This window comes from Cinclus cinclus, chromosome 6 (assembly GCF_963662255.1).
Source record: "Cinclus cinclus chromosome 6, bCinCin1.1, whole genome shotgun sequence".
Taxonomy (NCBI): Eukaryota; Metazoa; Chordata; class Aves; order Passeriformes; family Cinclidae; genus Cinclus; species Cinclus cinclus.
The window spans coordinates 18,797,436-18,819,088 of NC_085051.1; the positions used below are offsets into that span (position 1 = coordinate 18,797,436).

The 21,653-nt window shown below is 39.4% G+C and overlaps 1 protein-coding gene across 3 annotated transcripts in view; it reads left to right on the forward strand.

The window, feature by feature from the left end:
- LRP5 (LDL receptor related protein 5) overlaps positions 1-21,653 on the forward strand; it is a 130,619-nt gene that overhangs the window by 41,072 nt on the left and 67,894 nt on the right. For all 3 annotated transcript variants that reach the window (XM_062494691.1, XM_062494693.1, XM_062494692.1), the window contains 3 exons: positions 3,651-3,848; positions 7,390-7,586; positions 9,215-9,346. In XM_062494691.1, the coding sequence (XP_062350675.1) occupies positions 3,651-3,848; positions 7,390-7,586; positions 9,215-9,346 (527 nt within the window). Of the gene's footprint in view, positions 1-3,650; positions 3,849-7,389; positions 7,587-9,214; positions 9,347-21,653 lie in introns of those variants that run through there.

A 21,653-nucleotide genomic window follows, 5' to 3' on the forward strand; every position in this document is an offset into this window, starting at 1 on the left:
CAAAATAGAGGAGGGCCAGAAAAAGGGAAAACTTGACACTTTGTGCATTCTTGAAAATCCCTCACAGGCATGAAGATAAAATATGGCATTTTATGGCCTGTTAGCATCTCATGTCCAGTGCTGTGTTGTGCCTTGTGCTGCCAAAAAGTGTCGAAAGAGCCTAGATGTTAGGGTGGAAGAAGAGGGATGGAAAGGACTGCCCTAGCTAATTGTAGAGTCAAAGGTGAGTGGCTTGCCTAGGAGGAGGTGATGAGAAATGCCTCATTCTCTGGGCAAGTCTCACAGATGGCTCAGCTGGCTGGTGGCTGCCTTTATTTGCTCCTGTTAAAGCACCACTGCTGCAGCAGCATTGGTAAAGACTGATCTTTTGCTAAGGTAGCGGAAAGGTTTTGGGTTTTCTCCTTTTGTTTCCTTGTAGAATGCTAATGTCAACACCAGGGAAGAAGTGCTCCATTTGGCAGTGGTATGGTTTTAAATGGGCTCACTTAGACCAGAGAAGATCAGTCCTGCTGCAGGAGCAGCTTCTTACATTGATTTCCACACTCCCAATTCAGGGTCTTGATGTGCTGAGAGATCCCCAAACCAGAGCAAATTTCCAAGAATTCATGGCAATTCAGCACCTGCTGCCTGATGAAAGGACGGAAACCTCTTTGAAAAGGAGGCAAAAATTGTATTTGCCATTCCATGGCTTGACATGTGCTCCTGTGATGGGGAACAGAGGGAAGGAAACCTTTACCTCTTCAAGCGTTTGATTAGTGCAGAGACTCAGTGTACTCAGAAAATTTCACTGAGAAGATCAGCTTTATGATGCTTGAGGGATTGCAGAGACACCCTGCAGTCAGGACAAGGTGGTGACAGGGTATGTTGCTTTAAAAAAGTCCAGCTGAGAAAAAAGTGCTTTGAAAGAAGGCTGCCTGCATTCAGGTCGTTTGCTTCATCTTGTCTAAGTGCATCTTCATCCTGATAACTCTTCCTTTGTGGTGCAGTTGCTTTGCTAAATGTTGTATCAAACATTTGAATAACATTGAGCTTGGTGCCTGCTAATGAGCTGAACTGTAGAGATGCAATTTTCCTGTGACAAGTTTGTGTGTGAATTTGAAAGTACTACTTTGGTACCGTGGACTTTGTGAGGCCAGGGGTAAACACGCATCACCTATGAAATTAAACAACACTATTTTTTGGGAAGAGGCTCTTGAGTTGGAGCTCCTATAATATCATAAAAAAGCTATGATGGCCCTTTGGTTTACTTATTTTTATTTTCCTTATCTGAATTAATTGAGAGTGCAGACTGAAATTTTAATGGAAGGCTTGGGGAGATGAGTTTTGTTCCATGATCATTTTGTGGGGGGGATGTTTTTTCATCTCTTTAACTTGCTTTAAAGGTTTAATAGGACTTGGCTAGTTTTGTCTCCTTTGTTTCTTCTTTTAGGCAAATTTAATGGGATTTTTCATTTTGGTCTGAACTGCTTTTTAGTCTTCTCTCACGCATTTCAATAGACACATGATATGGCCCAAAGCCACTTTAATAGCCACGTTTTTATTCATTCAACAGTCTCTCTTTTGTCTGTCCTTATTCCTGTAGAGTTGGATGCAGGTGGTGCAAGCTGGTGCAGATGAGCTGGATCAGACAACTGATTTGACCTGAAAAATGAATATTTGGCCATATCAGTTTCACAGTGTGATTCAGCAGCTGGCTGTGCAGACAGGTTTTTTTATGTTTGCTTTTCTCTGTCTTTAGTTGTTTGTCAATAGCTGCTTCCCCACACAGTCCGAGTTGCCACAAATTACAGCCTGACTTGCTAAGGAAAACCAAAATGAGTGGGAATTTACATTCATAGGTTGTCCTCTGAACTGGGGCAGCTCTCTGCTCCTGCTACTGCTTTTTCAGGAGCAGTCAGTCTGTCCTAGTTGCTGGAACTAAGGAAGGCATCTGGGGACATGATTGTGCCTCAGCCGCTCTAATGTGAGCTATCAGAAACCTGAGGACTCACCTGCGTGGAAGTTTTTTATTTCAACTAGAAAACTTGTTTAACCTTTACAGGTGCGTGTGTATTGTGATACAAGTGAGCAATTTCTGTCTGTCTCTGTATCTCTATGGTTATCTATATTCCCCTCTTTAGTGGGGTAAACTGCTCATGATTATATATGCTGCTATGTAAGTGTTGTGGCTGCCCTGGAGATCTGCCTAATGTGGGGTGGAGAATGCATGTGGAGATCAGAGCATTTTAAGGTTAAATGTGTTGTGAGGGACATTTGCTAGTGATAACTGTAGAGCTGCCTGTTCCTCCTTGGCTGAAATGGTGGCCCCAGCTGCAGGTATAGCAGCTCCAGAGCCTCTGCAGTTTGCAGGAGGAACTTGCACTGTGAAGGGGAGACCACCCTGGAGAGGAACATAACAGCAATTGCAAATGTAGTCCCTACATTGTCCCTGAAGTGGACGGCATTCTCTCTCATAAAATAAAGCATGAAGCTTTTTCTGTATAAGTGTGTTTTCACAATCCACATTAGTTTACTTCCCTCGTGGTTCCTACTGTGATTGCACAGTGAGTGCTGCCTTCTTTAGGGGAGCTAAGGGTCTGGGACAACCCAGGTTATGAAACATCTGGCTAGTTGCTGTGCAGGACTGAATAGATGTCTCTTTAACCATGCTTTTTTGGACCTCCAGTGTCAGGAGGACTTAGCTCAAACGCAGCTCAGTGTGCTTGCCCAGGTGGTGCCCCTGCTCCTGTGGATACTGTTTGGGGAGGTGATGGGTCCAGTGCACAGATACCTGGTTATGTTTGAGAGCTTCCTCAGGGCAAAGGCTTTCTCACACAGACCCACGCCCCAGATGGCTGTAATGGCATTGGGAAAGCAGTGTTGTATCTTTGACCAGCCTGAAGCAGCTGTGCTGCTTGTTTGTGCTGTGTTTACATGTCAAACTTGCAAGCTGGGTATGTGATGCTGGGTAATGTTTACCAGCTGTGAACTGGCTGTCCTCTCCTCACCAGACCACTTTTGTCACTGTACAATCTCAACTTCTCATGCAGATTTTGTGTGATTTGCCACTTTGATCTGGTCCTTTCCAATTGCTACATGCTCTTAATGTCTACTGAGGCTACTTCAATTGCCCATAAGTAGACTGACAGGGAAACTGGGATGTGGATGGGAATGGGGGAAAAAAAATCAGAAATTTAATGTCTTTCTAAGTCTTCATGGATTCATGATTTATTTTTTGACAGAAACAAATTTCAGGACACTTGATTTTATTCTTTCTTTTTCTCTATGGATTTGCAAAAGGAGGTTAAGCTGTGGTCATTGCCTGCTTGGATAGGTAATTAGTTGCTTCAGAACGCAATTTAGGATATTAACTTGTAATAACTGACCACACAAGGATGGTACTCAGTTGTAAATGCTCATAACAATCAGGTACTGCTCAGCATTGGAAAAGAATGGCAAATACATTACACAGAGGCAAAGCTTGAGACGATTTCATGGAAGACTTATTTTGTATCCTGTGGGCCTGGGATCTGATTTACTTTAATAAGTGTGGTAAAGTTTTGGAAGTAACCATTGTGTCTCCACCCTGCTGTTTGTACCATCTCAGGCTTTGCAAAGAGCTGCTATCCCAGCATGTCCTGTGGCTTCACTTGTGTGTATGTCTCTTTCAGATACATGTACTGGACTGACTGGGGTGAAACGCCCCGGATAGAGCGGGCAGGAATGGACAGCAGCATGCGGAAGATTATTGTTGATTCCGATATTTATTGGCCAAATGGACTCACGATAGATCTCGACGAGCAGAAACTTTACTGGGCTGATGCAAAACTGAGTTTCATTCATAGGGCAAATCTGGATGGTTCCTTTAGGTAAGCTTCCTTTAGTCTATAATAAGGTGTAAGTTGTTTCTCACTTTCTGTGTTCATTTTGAAATGAGACTTATTTTTCCCAGTAGTCTAGAATAATGCAAATACATTATTGGGTTTTTTTAATGCTGTTCTTAATAGCCTTGCAAAAAAATAACCTTATACTATAAAACTGGTTTTCAGAGTAAGACTATTTGTATCAGTATTTCACTATAGACTGTTCACAGCCTTCTTATACAGCAGGATTCTTCTTTTTTAGACTCTTACTTGTCTTGAAAATAGTTGGAGATGCTTATTTTTGACCCTAGACAAGATAATGTTTAACTCCAGACTGGGATTTTTCAGTATTGTTAGTGTTTCTTTTAACAACAATACACATTGAGACACACTTGTCCGTGGCCTCATCCAGAGATGTCCTTTATGTCATGCCTGTTAGTTAACCAATTTTGGGTTGTTTCAGACAACAAGCAGTTAGGAAGCAGATTTTCTTAAAAAAAGAGAGCACAGTGTGCAAGTTTTTTGGTGGCTGCTGTCCAAGTGTGCTGTTAAGTTTTGGCTTTTGGAGACATGGAGAGGTAACACTTCAGGCAGGGCAGACTTAGGCATTTGAAATTGCATCTCCAGTTCTGTGCAGTGTTCAATGGGCAGGTTGTGTTGGTCCTGAAGGGTGAGTGTCACATGCAGTAAAATGTCCTGCCAAAGTAATCTCTGCATTGTTGTCTGGCTTTGGTCTTCAGGTGGCTTTATATGACCTTTTCATTTTCATGATTTCATAACATTTTAAATGCCTGTGTCAATAAAATTGGTTTGCCTTGCTGAAAAGTTAGAGTTCTATTTTGCGCATTTCTGTGTAATAGAATAATATGCCTTCCTCAAAAACAACATTTTCCATGGCGTTTTTCATTTTATTTTTATACTGAGATGCATTCTGTGCCTGTTTTTCACAGTCATAAAAGAGCAATAGCAATATTGACACCCTTTATAAAACATTCTGAAGTTCCTTTGAGAGCACTGTGTAAAGAGGTGTATAATGGTGGCATTGTAGTAAGTGACAAGTATTGACTGACAGTCCCAAGTATAGAGACAAGGGAAAAGGCCTTTGTGGAAGGCAGTGGTAGCTCTGAGTCTGGCTGCAAGTTTGTAGACAGAAAGAAAGATTTTCATATAATTCAGCATGAATATGTTTGCCTGATTTGTGCATGAGTGGCAGAGTTTGAGGATTCCAGGCTCTTTCTGTTCTGTTTCCATGCACATACAAATTGTAAAGACTTTACTTGCACATGTGTGTAAATTTTGAAGTTGTAGTTGGCAAGTAAAATCTATTCTGCTCATTTTATGGTAGAGAAAGGCCACCTGAAAGGGAGCAAGACTTTGAATAAGCTAATTCCAGTAATCTGTCCGGATTACTTTGTGGTAGATCAATGCCCCACCTCCCAAACAGATTTCTGTTGTAGCATAAATTAAATTATATTTTAGGAAAAAATAATGTATTTCACATTAAGAAAAAATTGGCTCACTCTCGCATATTTTACTCAGCTGCTAGAGCATGTAAATGCCTGCTTGAGGTCAGAATATCCCTGTACAGGGTGCATTCTGGAAGTTCCTGATGTCTGGCTGCATGTGAACTTTTAGGTAATGTCCAACATCATGACTCCTAAAGTGTTATGGATATTGGTAAAATGCTGTGAAGATTGATCTTAGTCATAACTCCTTTTAAATTTTTATTTATTCCTTTTTCCATTCCATTGATCCATATTGAAACAGACATCTGTGGAGCTGGGACTCCTATGTTCTGGTGTTAAGGTGTTCTTGACTAAGGGCTCAGACTCAGTGGTAACTTTAGAAGTTGTTTCTGTTCCTTAAACATGGAGCAAACAAGTTTCACTCATGACAATAAAGAAATCTGTGATGTTTCAAATACTTCCACCCCTCCCATCCCAGAATCCATTCAGGATTACCTCAAGATTCAAATAAAAAGGAAATCTGCATTCTGTGTGGTGGATTAATGTTACTGGAGCAATCTGCCTCTTAGCAAGCTTCAGTTTGCAACCACATTTTCTGGAACTATTTCAAGGGATGTAATTACAGGAGAAAGGGAGACTTGATATCTAAGAATAATGGAAATAGGGGCAATACTTAATGGAAAACAGCTGTTACGATACTAGGATACAGCCACTGCTGTTACTGGTTAAGAGGAAGGAGCAATGGCGAGAGTGGAAAGAGAAAGTGAAATTAGCATTTGTATTTATTCTGTTGTGTTTTATGGTAAGAAGTAGTGGTAATTAGACAGAGTTTTTAGAACAGCTTCAATTTTATCTCTAGAAGAGAAAGATCGTTAATAATTTTGTTTCCTCATGTATATGCTGGTACTTGTGTGTGTGTGTCAGCCTGTTTTAAACTCCCCTGTGTCCAAATGTATATCAAGAATTTTGGGGGTATTTTTTTATTCTCTTCTACCCTGGAAAATGCAGATAATTACCTATGCTGCTTAAAATGAAACAGACTTCTTTCCCTGCCAAATGTTAGCTGGTTTTTATTTTTCCTTAAATGTCTTCAGTGGAAAAAAAATTAACACAGACTTAATATAGGTATAAGAAAATTAAGTTCCTCATTTTTCTTCAGGATGACGCTGAGACTTCAGTTTTCTCAAAGTCATATGATGAAAAATTTTGAATAATCCTTTGCTGTGTCATGATACTCTTTTGAAAGGTGTGTGCATGCCTTTGTGTATACATAAAATGCATGGATTTTGTGAAAACTGAGTGCCTAGTGTTTTGACTGGGGAATTGTCAAGCATCTTTTCTCTGACTTAATGAATTTCCTCAAAACTACTGAATCTAAAATACATGCATTTATTCCAACAGGTATAAATTCTGTGATCCTGTGAAAACATGTTAGAAATGTCCTGTGTTTTGTGGCTTTCAGTTTAGCTAATTCTCGGGGGTGTGGATGTGGAGGTGTGGAAGCATTTCAAATGTTTCTGATTTGTATTAATTATAAATATTTAGTTTTAGGAAAAGTATCACTGACCTTTGTTCTACATTAAAAATTAATCTGAAAAATACTTATTTCTGCTGCAGACAAAGTTAAGAGGGGTCATTCAATGTGACTCATAGGTCATTTCTGCCTTTTTCTGCTAGAAGAAAAGACTGAGTGCATCTGAAGTTCTGGGCAAAGATGTCATATAGTGCTTTAATCAGAGGAGCACTCTTGGACCTAGGTTTCCTTTAAAAGTCACGTGTGTTTGGGTATTTACACAGCTCGTGAAGTTAAGGAACTTAAGGGGTCAAAATAGAGCCTGAATCAGATACTTTGATCCTCTGATACCCAGTATATTTGTGTTCCTTATTACTATGAAGGGGTAAAACTTTATTTATTTTTCAGTCTGCTTGTCCCTTCTATCACCAGGTGAATCTCTTGGTCTGGTGAATTTGCTGAAAGATGACAGTGCCTACATGAGTTTCTACAGAGCCAAATCTTTCAATGTGTGGTAACAGGTGGAAGCAATCCATTTTTTAATTCTTACTCTCTCTCCCAAAAAAAGGCAAAAAGTCGTTGAAGGCAGCCTTACTCATCCCTTTGCTCTGACGCTGTCTGGGGACACTCTGTACTGGACGGACTGGCAGACGCGCTCCATCCACGCCTGCAACAAAAGGACGGGAGAGAAAAGGAGAGAGATCCTGTCTGCCCTCTACTCACCCATGGACATCCAGGTCCTGAGTCCGGACCGGCAGCCCTACTGTACGTCCTGCTTTCCCTCAACCCCCCTGCATGCCTGCTACTTACCTGTCAGGGAAAACCTTAGTCAGAAGAGTGGTTAGTGTGGAGTTCCAAAGTTTTGCACACTTGTCAAGGGATTGCTTGCTAAAGGTACAAGTGCTTGAGTCCTGTACCTTGCTTTGAGTATTCAAATTGAGTATTGAAATTGCTGTGAGCTCACTCACTGTCCCAGTCGGTAGCAAAATCCAAAATCCAGGGCAGTACTTAGTGACTTCTTTTGGTTTGGAATATTTGAACAAGAATGGTACCAATTTACTTGGCATCTTTTTAATGCCATTGCTTTCAGGAACTGTAAGAAATGCATATAATTACTTTCTTTTTTTTAATAACTAAAACTGCCACAAAATATATAATAATGTTGTGCTTATAAGTGTCATTTTTGCAGTCCAGACTTGATCTCCAATACATATCAAATAGTTTGTGAATATCTTAGTATGGAGGAGTTTTAGTTTTGAGCTTTCATATGAACACACACGTACATCTATTTTTCTCTATATTCTGTAGAGCTGCATATATTTTGAATGTGCATGTGATTACATGTGGCAGCTGGTCTAGGTTTTGGAGTTTTTTTTAGGATTGTGAGAATGTGTCTTAAAAGCAGTGTTGTAAAGTGTATATAATTGAGTAGTTCTCGGAAGAATCAACTCTTGTCCAGAGGAAATATTCTTCCATTTGAACTGGCTTCTTTCTGTATGCCAACTGTAAAATCTGCTTCCCTAAAGATAACATTTGTTATTTCAATGAAGTTTATAGGATGTGAGTAAACAGGCCTGAAAGTAGGCAAAAGGAGTTTGAAAATCATCTTGGGGATGGAACATGTGCACGTTTTCCTTGAGGTTGCTGGGTATGCACTGCACCTTGGTCTGTCTCACAGCTCCAAATAAGAGTTTGTCTGTGCTGAATTCTTGTCATTGCTTTTAGCTCCAGGAATGTCCCAGCCTTGGGTCATAGTATTTGTGTCAGTCACAAAGAAAATACAGCGTATGGAGAAAGAGCATATGCTGAAAATAGCACAGATGCCATTGACTTCATTAAGATCAGGCTTGGATTCCTTCCTCACCAGTTTTTTTTTTTTTTTTTTTCTTTGTGAGTGTCACTGGAAGTAACGAAAGTCAAATTATGAGATATGTTGTGCTTTTATATTAAAGTAGTTCAGATGATGATTCAAACTACAGTTTTGCAGAAATCTTGCAAAAGTTGCAAATATTTTTTGTGAGTGGCAATATTTATCCATAATTACTTATTAATACAGTTTCCTGCCTTCTAAAGGAGAAAGGCATGTTCATTCGCCTTATGTTCATTCTGTACATGCAACAGTACTGTAATGTAGGAATTGTACAAATGGTCATGTTTTCTTTTCTTTCATAGAACTAGTCATCCCATCAGTTGCATACATCTCAATTTAGGTGCCCCTAGAGTTAAGATGCTGGTGGGGAGGGAATATCAAGCGTTTTATATTGTGATTCCTCTGGTTTTTTAGCACTAAAGCTTATGCCGGTTGTTTGGGATTTATATTTTTTTCCTCGTGGAGGAAACAGGGCTTATGGGCTTCTAGAAAAATTGGAATGAATCTGTTTTGTTTCTTGAAGTTCACACTCCATGTGAAGAAAACAATGGTGGATGCTCCCATCTGTGCCTGCTGTCTCCAAGGGACCCCTTCTACAGCTGTGCCTGTCCCACTGGTGTGCAGCTGGAAGATGATGGCAGGACATGCAAAGCAGGTAGGAACATGGCTTTTGTCTCCAGTCACAGTGTTGGTATGGTTTGTGTTCACTGCTTCAGAGCTGATCCTGGAAGAAGTGAGTTGAGAGGAGCTGCCTGCTACACTGAAACGTCATTTTGCATCCAAACCTTCCACCAAGCTCTCACCAAAGACAGTGATTTTTATGAACTAAAGTAATCCCTTGTAGTAGAAATCAGAGAAATATGTCTGTATTTAGGGTTGCCAGTTCTCTGTAGGAATGTGTGTGGAACCCATTGCTGAAGGATTTTATTAGAAGTAGTTAATGTAGGACATCTTTCCATTTGGACAGTGGAGAAACTTCTGCTCTCTCCCATTAATTGTTCAGAAGAGATCTATGATAAAGTAGTGGTGGTTGAGTTATTGAGATAGCGGAGAAAAATCTGTCCTAGGTGAGTTGTCCATGTCCCTGAGAAGTTAGGAGAAGGTTGTGTATCACCAAAAAAAAAGCTGTTCACAGAATAATAGCTTTAGAAAGTGTAACTAGATGCATATTTTATATCCACAGGTTGAAGGAACATTGTGGTATACTTTGAAAATTTGTTTTTTTCATTGATTGAGGAGTCTCTCAATCAATCTTTCAACATTGCCTTACAGAAGGAGGCAGCTAACACTGATGTGGTGGTAGAACACTAGGAGGCAAGGTTTTGGAGAGTGTTCTGCTGGCTCTGCTGCCTGTTCAAGTGCACTTTTGAGTCCAGTCAAATAATATAATTATTTTCTGGTGTGTCTGATTCCTCTGCGTACTAGAGCAAGCATAAGAGATGCCTTTCATTTGTGAACTAGAAGCACAATTTAAAAATTCAATCTCCATGGTTTAAGGGCTGGCTTTATTAGCTCATCCTGCTGTAATTGAAAGGCTTATAAGGTAGTTTTGCTGCTGCTAAAAGACTTTCCCCTTTGCTCCTTCCAGCTTTGGAAAGTTTCCCTTTCAGAGCCTTTAAAAAACCTCACTGAATGCTCAGGACAACCTTTTTAGACGTTCATATTGACCTTGTGTTTCTGGCAGAGGAAATGAAGGTCAGCCTGCTTTTGGCATTTTGGCAGATAGCACAGGCAGGACCGACTGCTTATACTGTGCTTTCACCTTTCCATTGTCAGGCCAGACAGTCTGCCAAGGCTTTTTTGTCAAACGAGGGGAAAAAAGTGGGATGAGAACAGGAAATCTAGTTTTGCATAAGAATGTGGCTTTTTTGGTTCAGTTTTATGGATTATTTCTTTCCCAAGCTCCACATCTTTTGTTGCCCTGTCTGCCTTATGCCAACATCCATGTGCTTCTCTTTCCCATCTTACTAATTAACTCCTTGGTTGCAAGGAACTGACTTGTTGTTCTCCACATGAGCTCTTTGTAGTGATGTTGTAGCAGGAGCTGCAGATCCATGGGTGCTGACCACCTCTTCATTTTGTTACCTGCTGGTTGGGCAGAGGTGCAAAAATACAGAGTCACTTGGGCATATGAGCTTCTTTGACTTGAGGCTGTTAAGTGAATCACACAAAAGCTGCTGGGAATTTATCTGCAGAAGAGAAGAGCATTCTGTTCTCAAAATCCTTGTCCACATGGGGAGTTTACTGGTGCAAGTATAACTATATGATGTTATTATATATATCTGTCAAAAAGAATTATTGAGCAGAAAAGCCCTCGGGTGCTTGGGTGATTTTAGCTCTCTTGAATATTGAAGTATACATACATTGGTAATACTCAGATAAGGGCACTCTGTAGCTCTTTACAAATGGTAAAAGGCCTAGCTAATTGACACAAAATATGAACTCAAGGACAGGCTGTGCCAGGATTTGCCTTGCTGAGTTCTGTCTGTTTGTAATGAAACTCTGAATTTTTATGCTTTGACTAAACTAATCATTGATATACTGGAACCTTAAGTATTGTGCCTGTGTTAAAAAAAATAGTTCATTTTCCTGTAGCTTTAGCTTTTGGTAAAAATGAATTCATGCTTTCTCTCTGGTTCTAAATAGTTGCTCTGAATAAATTAATAAATAAATAATACCTTTACAGTAAATATCCATCACTAATAATGGATGATAGATAGATAGATAGGTAGATAGATAGACAGACAGACAGACAGATAGATAACAACTGGCATCAAGTATATGTTCTCCTCTGGGAAAGTGTTTTGTGCAGGTAAATTTATTGTTTTGCAGACCTGTGGTGCTAAGTCTGTTTTCCTCTGTTGGCTTGAAGTTCTTCCTCTGCACTGCCTTGAAGTTCCCATATCAACAAGCAAGGGAGTTATAAATTTGGGAAGTAAATCACCTGCGCCTGACCATGTACTCTTAGCAAAATTAACATTCAAGCTCTGGTCTTTGAAATTACTTAGGAGGTTGTGTTGGACCACTGCTGTCTTGTAGGATGTGTCAAATACATGGTTTTAGATAAGTGTCTGAGCCTAATCTTGCTGGCATAGAATGTAATGAAGTCACAGTTTGTAAAGCCTGTCAGAGTCTGATGATTCTAGTTGTGCCTGTGGGGAGTAGCATATTCAGTAGGAACTGGTAACACCTTGTAAATGTCAAAATTAACTTTGAAATTTCATGTCTCCAAATGGAGCCTCAGTTCTTAGATTAGGTATTTTCTTGATCTGTGTTCTGTTTGGGGTTTTGTTTATTTTGTTCATTTGTTTGAAAGAGTTTCCTAAGATGACTTGAGGAATTGCAGGAGTATTTGAGAAAAGAACTAAATTGGGTTGCAGTCATTTAGAAGTCATTTAGAAGGGCTGTGTAATTCTACCAGCAAATAGGCCAGTTAAAAGCAGAGCAAAAGGGTGGAAGTTTCACAAGCTTTGGGAGCTTCTTTTACTAATTCTGACAATTTAGGACTATCCTGAAGTTTTTCTTCCTTTCATTGTTTAAGGATCACATTGATTTTCTTTATGAACAGAATTATTTTGATTCATGAGTCTTGTGTCCATGTGCAATGTCTCCTTTCAAGAAGCTGTTCTTTCTTGTCCTCTCCTTGTCTTGTCTCCAACAGTAAATTATTTGCTCCATTTTTATCTTGCAAAGCAGAGGCTTCAGATAATACCTGTCACCTTTTTTGAGCACACTGACCTTTCTTATGCTTCTCACTTTCCACAGTGCACAGTGAATGACATGAGTTTATCTGTAGTTTCTCACTCCAGCTCTGGTACACCTTTGGTATAATTTGTACCACTTAAAGTCAATGTTTCCAGGTAAAATGGAGCTGGATCTTTGCACCCTGTTCTGCATTTGTGGAGCAGGTTTGTTTTGCTTTGCGGGGTGAAGCTGCAGTCTCAAAGTATTGGATGACTCCCCCTTGATTTTTCCTTCCTTCTCTGACTTGACCATGTGGTTCAGTTTAATCACATTCAGGGAAGTCTAGATGTTTTTTGTGCATCTTGCCAGCTAACTATGATTAAACCCTGATCCCAGTCTCTTGTATAGCAGCTATTTGTCTGCATCCTTCCAAGACTGAGCTGGATTTTATAAACAGCATTCAGCAGCATGTTTCTCTTGTGTTTCTGGAAAATATATAATTTCTTTCTGCTGTGTTCAGTGTCACTGGCATACAGCTATCACTGCAGTCCTTCTAAAGGAATGTCAAGAGCCTCATCATTTTTGTAAGTGAATATATTTCCTGTAAGCAGTCACTCTGACTTCCTAAATTCCTTCTGCCTGTCAGAGTTGTGCTCCCAAAGGTTCTTACTCTCATTGCACATAGCTTTCTGATATCATAGTACCAAGTTAGTCAAAGTATATGAACTAGAATTAGTTGGATAGCATTTTGAAATTTATTATCCAGGCTGATACCTCCAAAATATTTTCAGTATTCCGCACTTCACTCTCCCAAGTCTTTACTAGCTTGGCTCTATGGCTATGAAGCTGTAATGAGTAGGATAAACTGGGACTTGAGCTAATGTTCTTTTTTATTCTATATTTTTAACTTCAGCAAGAACGCTCAGAGCTACACAATGTCAGAATTAGTCCAGATCCATGCAGCTTCTGGAAGCTGTGTACCCCTAATTTAAAAAAAAAAAAAGTATTTTTCAGAATTTTGTTTTGCTTCTTGTTAAATATGTAATGCTTGCTGCAGTATATAAATAAAATATTTCAGCAAATGCTATAGAATTTTACTTTACTCATCATGCAAATTCATTGCAGCAATTTCATGTGGCCTACATATCATTACTTCTTGATCCATTTTACATATCTAAATTCCTCTCTAACCAAATTTAAGTCTCTATTAAGAGGAACCTTTTTTTACTTGCTTCCACATAAAAACACGTACCAAAACAAGCTTTTCTGTGACACTGGAATCTCTTGGAGATTTAATTTTACTCTGATTTATGGTCTTTCCATTTGTGTTGGGAAAGGTCAGGATTCTGTTGCCTTTCTTGTGTTTGAAAGCAATGTGAGACACCTCTTGGTAAGAAGGCATAAGGGTGGTTAAAGTATAGATGTATTTGCATGCCGTGCAAAGAGTAGATGACAAATGTGACATGCAAATTTCCCATGGTTTTGGAGAAATGCTTTTGATATTTTGAATTTTGCAAAAAGGAGTGATGCCTGGAAGTAAGGGCAGTGCCAACTGAGGTATGTTCCTTCAATACACTTGGCATTGGCTCAGTGTAGAGCTAAGCCAGGGAGAGTCTGGGCAATGTTTTTGGTCATAGGGTTTAGTTTTAGGTGGTCCTGCAAAGAACAGGGACTTGGACTCAATAGTCTTTTACAACTTGAGATATTCTACGATTCTAAGTAGACCAAGTAAAACTGTCTCCAGGAAGAGCTATAAAACATAAGTGATCCTCTGCCATAGCTGAAGACAAAGAATTTGGCTGCAAAAGCAGCCATATTGAAATGGTACTTTAGCTTCCGCTTACACTGATATCATTACTGAACTCAGAAGAAGTAAATGCCCATGAGCTGAGGGACAGATTTGTTAGCTAATGCTATCCATGCAATGCTTGCTAATGGATTGCTCCTGTAAGGGGTCTTTTCCTAAAGGCTGTGCAAAAAATAAGTTAGGGATAAATAGCCAAGATTGCATTGACTCCTGCTAGTGACTTGCCTTAATGCTGAGGTAGCTGGCAGGTTTGACAGTGAGACAGGTACCTGAATTCACAATTATCTTAGTGGCTTCTTTACCACCGCAAATCTACCCTTACAGAAAAGGGGGTTTGCACTACTTGGGATGTGGAAATCAAACTCTTGCTGTGCATCATCATGAACATTTCTTTAAGCCAACATTAGAGAACTGCTGCTGTATATTGAGCTTTAAGCATAACATGAGTCAAATGAAAAATGTTACTCATTTTTAGAATCTTTTATATATTCAGTGGCAGGAGTTGGGTTGTTTTAAAATGTTAACAAGGAGAATTTCTTCCCTCTTCTGCTCCTGTTCCTTGAATGTACCTCAGTTGGTAGATACTTGGTAGAAATCCTTTTAGATATTTCAGTCCAGATGTTGTAACTAGCCGGCTGCTTTTTGCAATAATACTGTCCCTGCTATGTCAGAATGTCAGCAGCCATTTGAAACATGGTGTATTGACCTCAACTCACCAGAAGCATTTCTTCAATGGAAGGCAGCTGTTCTTTGCTTGAAAATGGGAGGATTTGGCTGTGAGTTAACCTTGTGTGGTGTTAGAAGTTGTAGAATTTCTGCCAGGAAGGCATGGCAACTGCAGTTTCTCAAAAAAATGAGGGAATTCTGTTCTCCCAAATGAAAACCAGAAAAAAGCCCCCATGTTTTCATAACTGGAAAAGAAACTACTTGCTTCAGGTGTTTGGAGAGTCAGCTACCCTTTTCAATTGTTGATCCTGTGGTTGAGGCAGTTGATCAGGGTGTTGGCTACTATTCCCAGTGTCTTATTTCTCTTTGCTGTTCTTCACATTGCAAAATAGAAAACAGTGGTTTTGGAACCCGCTGGCTAATACTGCAGGGCATAGAGTGGTTTATTTTATATGCGGGAGATAGAAGAGTATTGAAGGTAGAAATGCTAAGGAACTTTCTTCTCATCTCCTGTGTATTTCTTGGTGCACATCATATGTTTTCAAAGTTTTGTCTGCAGTTCCTTGGTGAGCAATCATGAATTTATTACAGCAGCTAAGCCTCCAAGCAAGACAAGCTGGCAGACAAATACGTTCAGGGTAAAGTATGATTAAGTAGCACAGCCATTAATTGGAGAAGACAGTCTTTTTGAGAAAGAGAAGGGTCAGGGAGATTTTTTTTTTTTTAATTTGGGATAACCGCTATAGAATCAGTTCTTTCAGGTACCTGATAAGGCTTCTGCTGGCATTGTGTGAATAACTGTCTTGAGTATTCTAGCACTTGGAAGATGCTGGAAGAGAAGCCTGGTATATTAGTAGATAAACTCTGATTGCATTCTAGCATTGATTTGGAGTTGTATTGGGAAGCAGCACTCATGTCCTAATCTGTTTGTCACGAGATAAAAAGGAGAAAATAAAACTGTATTTTACCTTGTATTCTAGAACCTTGACAGTGACTGGTGTATCTGTCTCTCCCTGTTGACAGCTCTGTGATTGAAATGCAGCTGTAGAAAGCCACAGGCTTTTGGTTGCAAGATGCTTTGATTTCTTAGGTGTTTTCTGTCCTGTGCCTGGTGTCTGGCTACTGTAGGGAGATGATATCCAGAAGCTGGAGGACTTTTTCTTCACTCCCTCTCTCCCTGTTGCACTCCTGAAGGTGTATTGTACTTCCTTTGTTTACTGAGGATTTGTTGAAACTGCAAGTTGGTGTGAACACTGCTCAGTAATGGGTGTCTGAGAGTATGGGAAATCTAGAGGTTACCTCTTCTTATTCTGTTCCATTTCACAAAAATTTCATGAGTAGTTTCTTTCCCTTTCATTCAGTGTGTAGATCTTTGTTTTGAATCTGTTTTGCCCTTGCTTTATTTAGTGTGTAATGTTCATTTGTTTATTTGATTTGTATGAAAAGATTACAAGACTTTCTACTCATAGAAACTTTAATGTTTCTCAATGGGGACTACTTTGTGTAGAGACAGAATGAAATAGCCTCATATGGAAATGGTCTTATTTATAATTTCACTGGATAAAAGCCATTAGAAACATGCCATAAGGAGTAAACCTGGAGGGAGTGAGGAGCATTCTTGAAGGTCTGCCACATCATCATCTAGTTCTGTTGTTGGTGGTTTTCCTGGGCTATGGTGAATGAAGGTTTCTTTTCAAGCTTTGTTGGTGCATGTTTCCAATTGATGACTACTTTCCAGGACTCTGAAGCACTGTCTAGTTAGAGCTGATTTTTGTGGTTAGGGTTTTTTTTGTTTCAGATTTTTTTTTGTTTTTTGTTTTTTGTTTTTTTTTTTTTTTTTTTTTTTTTTGGTGTGTGCATATAAAGGAAATAGTGACACTCTCCCTTTTCAGCTCTGTTGAGTCTCTGGATTGAATCTGGTTTTATGCTGCAAAAGGACCACACCCTGGGTCTGCACTGAAAAGGTTTACATGTAAACTTTGTTATCTTGCATTCACTATGTGCTGGGAATATACACAGGCAAAGTCACCAAGACCCAGTGATAACTGCCTAAGCTGCTGTGGCTTGTCTGATTCTTCCAGCATTGGGTGGCTGAGTCTCTGTTGTACTGCATCAATGTGAGATTGAGACTATCCCTAGATTGGCAAACCCTAATTTGCAGCTGTTTGTATCTTTTTTGTTTGTTTTGTTTTGCTGTTTTGCTTTTTTCTTGATTGTGTCAGCTCAGAATTGAATTTTCTGGGGCCTCATCAGACTTGGCACTTAATAAATAATGCTTAAATTTCAAAGCATTATACAATTTTCAGCCTCAGAGAGGGCTGGTGGGGTGTAAAGTATTTATTTCTGTTTGTGTAAAGGATGACAGCAGTGCAGAGAAACTTAATATGTTCAAGGTTTCTTGCTGAATGGGAAACATCTGCAATTAGAAGTCAATAGAAGTGGGATTGTAGAAAACCTACTCTATTTCTGTTCAATTTTTTAATATATTAATTATGTATCTTGTTGAGTTGTAATGAATTTTTTATTCTTGTCTCTGTGCATTTGAGGTGTTACTGCCAAAACTCTGTTGAACAGAAATTAGGTGTTAAAATGGATGTCAGTTCTAAAGTCAGTGACTGCTTACTCTGAGCCAGTGGGATTGTGTATCTCCAGCAGAGACCAGGTACATGTAAACCTGAAAACCCTTCCTTGCAAGGAAACACCACAATCCAAAGCCTACCCTTTTTCTAGCAGTAAGGATTTCTGACAGACTTTTTCTTGGCCCATCCTTTTTCCTATGGCTTGCAATGAGCTGTTATTAAGAATTCTGTGCAAAGGGATATTATTTTTTTTTTGTTAATAAAGAGTGGAAAGTGGGAGTATGAGCTCTGTAATGTAACAGTCAGACTTAGCACTTAATATTTCCAGCTTTCTCTTCTCTGTCTTTAAAGCACATAGAGAATAGACTGACCCCAGGGCAGGGTAAGACTTAGTTGCTCAGCTGCTTTGAGGTATTTGTTTGAAACCTATGTGTAAGGGCAGCTTCTGGTTAATACCAATGCAGTTATGACTATATCAGTGCTGTTTTGAGTAAGTCTTCCTAAGAGTTATCTACTCCTCTGGCAGTAGTAACTTCTCAAACCTTTGTGCTCACAGCTGTAGTACTGGGCATGTAAAATTGAATGTGTATCTCAGAAGCTCCGTCCTAAACTGGAACAGGGTAACTGGGATTTCTGTCTTGCAACAGCTTTTTCTGGAAGAAACATTACTTTTGTCCTAGTCGGCTGCTTTGTGCTAATGATCTTATCAGCTGTGCAGTTTAACTAATATTCCATTTGTGGGATTTCATATTGGTGACTGTGTGAATGTGTAAAAACTGATTTGTTGATGTTTTTTCTGGTTCAGGCGAAGTTAGAAGTCTGCTGCTATGATAGTGGAAGAAGCAGGGAGACAATGGCTTTTCACTGTAACATGCAGACAGATATGATGTAATTTATGAGTTACGTAAGTGCTCTGGTATTTCCTTTCTTTGTCACAATTGTTAGTTTTCCTTATGCTTGCTTACCTTTCAATTAAATCAAGTCCTGTCTGAATGTGGCCACTCAAAACATTCTTTCAAAGAAACCTTTCCTGTTTCTATTTTGCTGGTTGCACACTCCCACTGCATGCAGTCCTTGGTTTAAAATTGCATGTGCAGTGTCCAGTTGGAGAGTACATGGCCAGCCTTTCACAGCCCACCACTGTCACACAGTAAGAAGAAGCAGTCTTGTCTTCCTCTCAGCCTGAAAGATAAATAAAGGCCTGAACTGGACTGGAATGCATAGTGCTGTTCATGTTGCAACTGGCTCTAGTAAGGTAACCAAGGAGAATGTTAGAAGTTAAGAATGTTAAATCAAAAAGATTTTCCATTTATTTCTAGGTATTGCTAACATTTATTTCAACTCCTTAAATATTACTGTGTTCTGGGGAAGTTGAGGAACAAGGAGTGGGTTTTATAGAGTTTTGTTGATTTAAATCCAGTCATTACATCATTTTTTTTTGGTGTGAAGAGTGACTAATGTTAAACCATTGTGCAAGGTGCTGTAGTTGTTTTGTATGTTGGAAAGCTTATTAAAGAGCATGGCAGTGTTACCAGTGTTTATACACTCCATGTTCTTTCTCAGGACCATATTCTGGCCCCCTCTTGCCATATACTGAAACTTTGCCAGGTAATGCACTGTATTGCAGCAACCACCAAAATCCCATGGGGTTTTTTTATATTTTTCGTTTATCAAGAGTGCTGAGGTAGCTGGGCTCAAACAGCTTGTAAAGGAGTTGCCTGCAGTCAAAGTACTTCCAACACACCCTTCAAAAAGTACTTAGCATTTTGTTCTTTGGAGCAGAGCTAAAATCTTTCCTGTTTTTACAGTGTATCTGATTTTCTCCCCACAAGGATAGAGATTTCCAGAGCTGTTTGAAATGAGACTGAGTCTGTACATGCAGGTGCATGCTCATGCATATACATAAAACTGGGGGATGAGTCCTACAATGGGTCATTGTTCTAGCCTAATTAGCAGACAGACAAATGGGAAAGGAATAGCATGGCCTTTTCTGGCAGAGATTAACAGAGGTAGCCCCTGCAGTCCACATGTTTAGGTTGGGTGAATAAATTGGAGCGTTTGTTACTGTGTTATAGATGTCTTGTTACTTGTCAAATGTGAAGTGGGCCAAGGGAAGAATAAAAAAGGGTCTTGTCAAGCTGGTGAGATGGCCTGTTTTGCTGTTGTCAGTTCTGATTGCAGTTAATTTTGCAAATAGAATACAGTTGCCATTTCCAGCAGTGAAGCATGAATTTTTAATAACAAAAGCACAAACCAGTCAAATCAAAGCAAGCATGATATCCTAGCATTGGTATTAAAAATACTGATTTTTGGGTATGGCAGGAAAGCATCTTGTGTAAGTGCCAAAAAAAAAGGTCTTCTAACCTGTTTCTCTAGGATTTATTAGTTGCAAATATAGAGTCTTCGGGGGGGGGGCTTGTTTGTTTTTTTTTTTTTAACTCAGATATTGTTCTGGTGTCCTGTCTCTGGAAGAGTTCAAGGCCAGGTTGGCTGGGACCCTGAGCAGCCTGATCTAGTGGGTGGTGTATGACAGAGGGGTTGGAACTAGATGATCTTCAAAGTCCCTTCCAACCCAAACCTTTCTGTGATTGTATGTCAACCAGAACAGCTCATCATCTCTTATGGTTATTAGATCTACTGAAAATTTCTCATGAATGTCTGCAGAAAGCTTGGGCTGAATAGAATAGAGAAAAATAAGCAGTTCAAAATTTAAACCAGTTGAAAAAAATAAAGCAGTTTGAACTCGGGTATTTTAAAATACTTTCCAAATGGAAATTTTAGATTGATCTGGTTCTTCCTGGTTTTCTGTTTATGGTTTGCACAGAAAATTTTTCATACACTTTTGCTGAAGTGTTTGGTTGCTGCAATTGTGATGTCAGAATAGCTTGCATTTCCCACTCCTCTCCAAAAAGATTTTTGTTCATTGTGTGGTGTTATAAATGACCATGTTGTAACAGTTAGCAGTTCTGTTGGGAATCTCTTGATCCTGTGGTTAGAGAAGTGATTGCAGTGAGAGAGGTTTTTGAAGATGAAGTTAATTAAATATATGTTATAGCACTTTAGCACTAGGTAAATAGCTGGCTGTAATGTGTTAGGCAGATTCTAGAGTATCTAGGTTAACACTGGGCAAGTCACAGCACAGCACTTCTGCAGCCTTGGAAACATTCCTACCAATATTAATAATCAAAATACCTCCATGATGCAGATAAAACTAATGAGCCAGACAAGCGTGTTTGTCCAGGTTTCTAGAGAGAACCAGGTTCAAGTTCTCATCTCTTGGTCATGTGCTCAGAGCCTGCTGCCAACTTTCTCTCTAGCAGAAATTCGTTAATGGAGTTAAATACAGTTATAACCAACTGTAATTTTAAACTGTGTCATAATAAAAGACAGGATTTTTTTTACACCTATCAAAAATTACCTATGATAACAATCTGTTACAGACTTTCAAGTTGGGGGTGTAATGTAGTGATACACGCTGTGGTAACATTTACTCTGTTCACTTTTTTTTTAAGGTTCAAGGATGTAGGTGTATGTCTGTCAAGAGTCTTTTTGTGTAATATTTCACTTAATTTTAAGCATCCCTAGGAACTGACCAGGTAGCTCATTCCCCTTGTTATTTCTTTTCCCCTACAAGCCTCAGTTAAAGGTATGCTAAAAAATAGGAAAAATTACCAAGAAGTATCCCATTCAATTACCAATAAAATGTCCCGATTGTCAACTGAAGATTTTCTTTTTGTTCGCTAGATCAGCAGGGATAAGTTTTCTTTTTCCTGTTTATTTTTAGCCATATATGTCCACGGGACAGAACTGAGGTTGGGAATATATCTGCAGTAGTGTTTGCTTAGAGAAAATGTTGGAGCAGCTGAATGTGTGAGAAACAAATTGTTTCTTTTGGTTTGCAAGGAGACTTTAGTCATGTAGCTGATTCAAGGTATCTGGGCTGTCCTGCTCCTGGTCAAAATAATACTTTGTGTTCAAATAAATATGTGGTCTTATGCAGAGGTGAACCTGTCACAGAGCTGGATGAGATGAATCTGAGTCTTGTTATTGCTGCTGTGAGGAAGTTTTGGTACTACTTGTGACTTTTAGGGGGTGTTAACAGTGTCTTTCACCCTGTTGTCTAGTCAGCATTTCTAGACATAATGTGGGCCTTAGACTATTGGTTTCTTCCTCTGAACTTGTTCACAGTTAACCTGCAATCCCTTGTGTGAAGAAGCCAAACATAT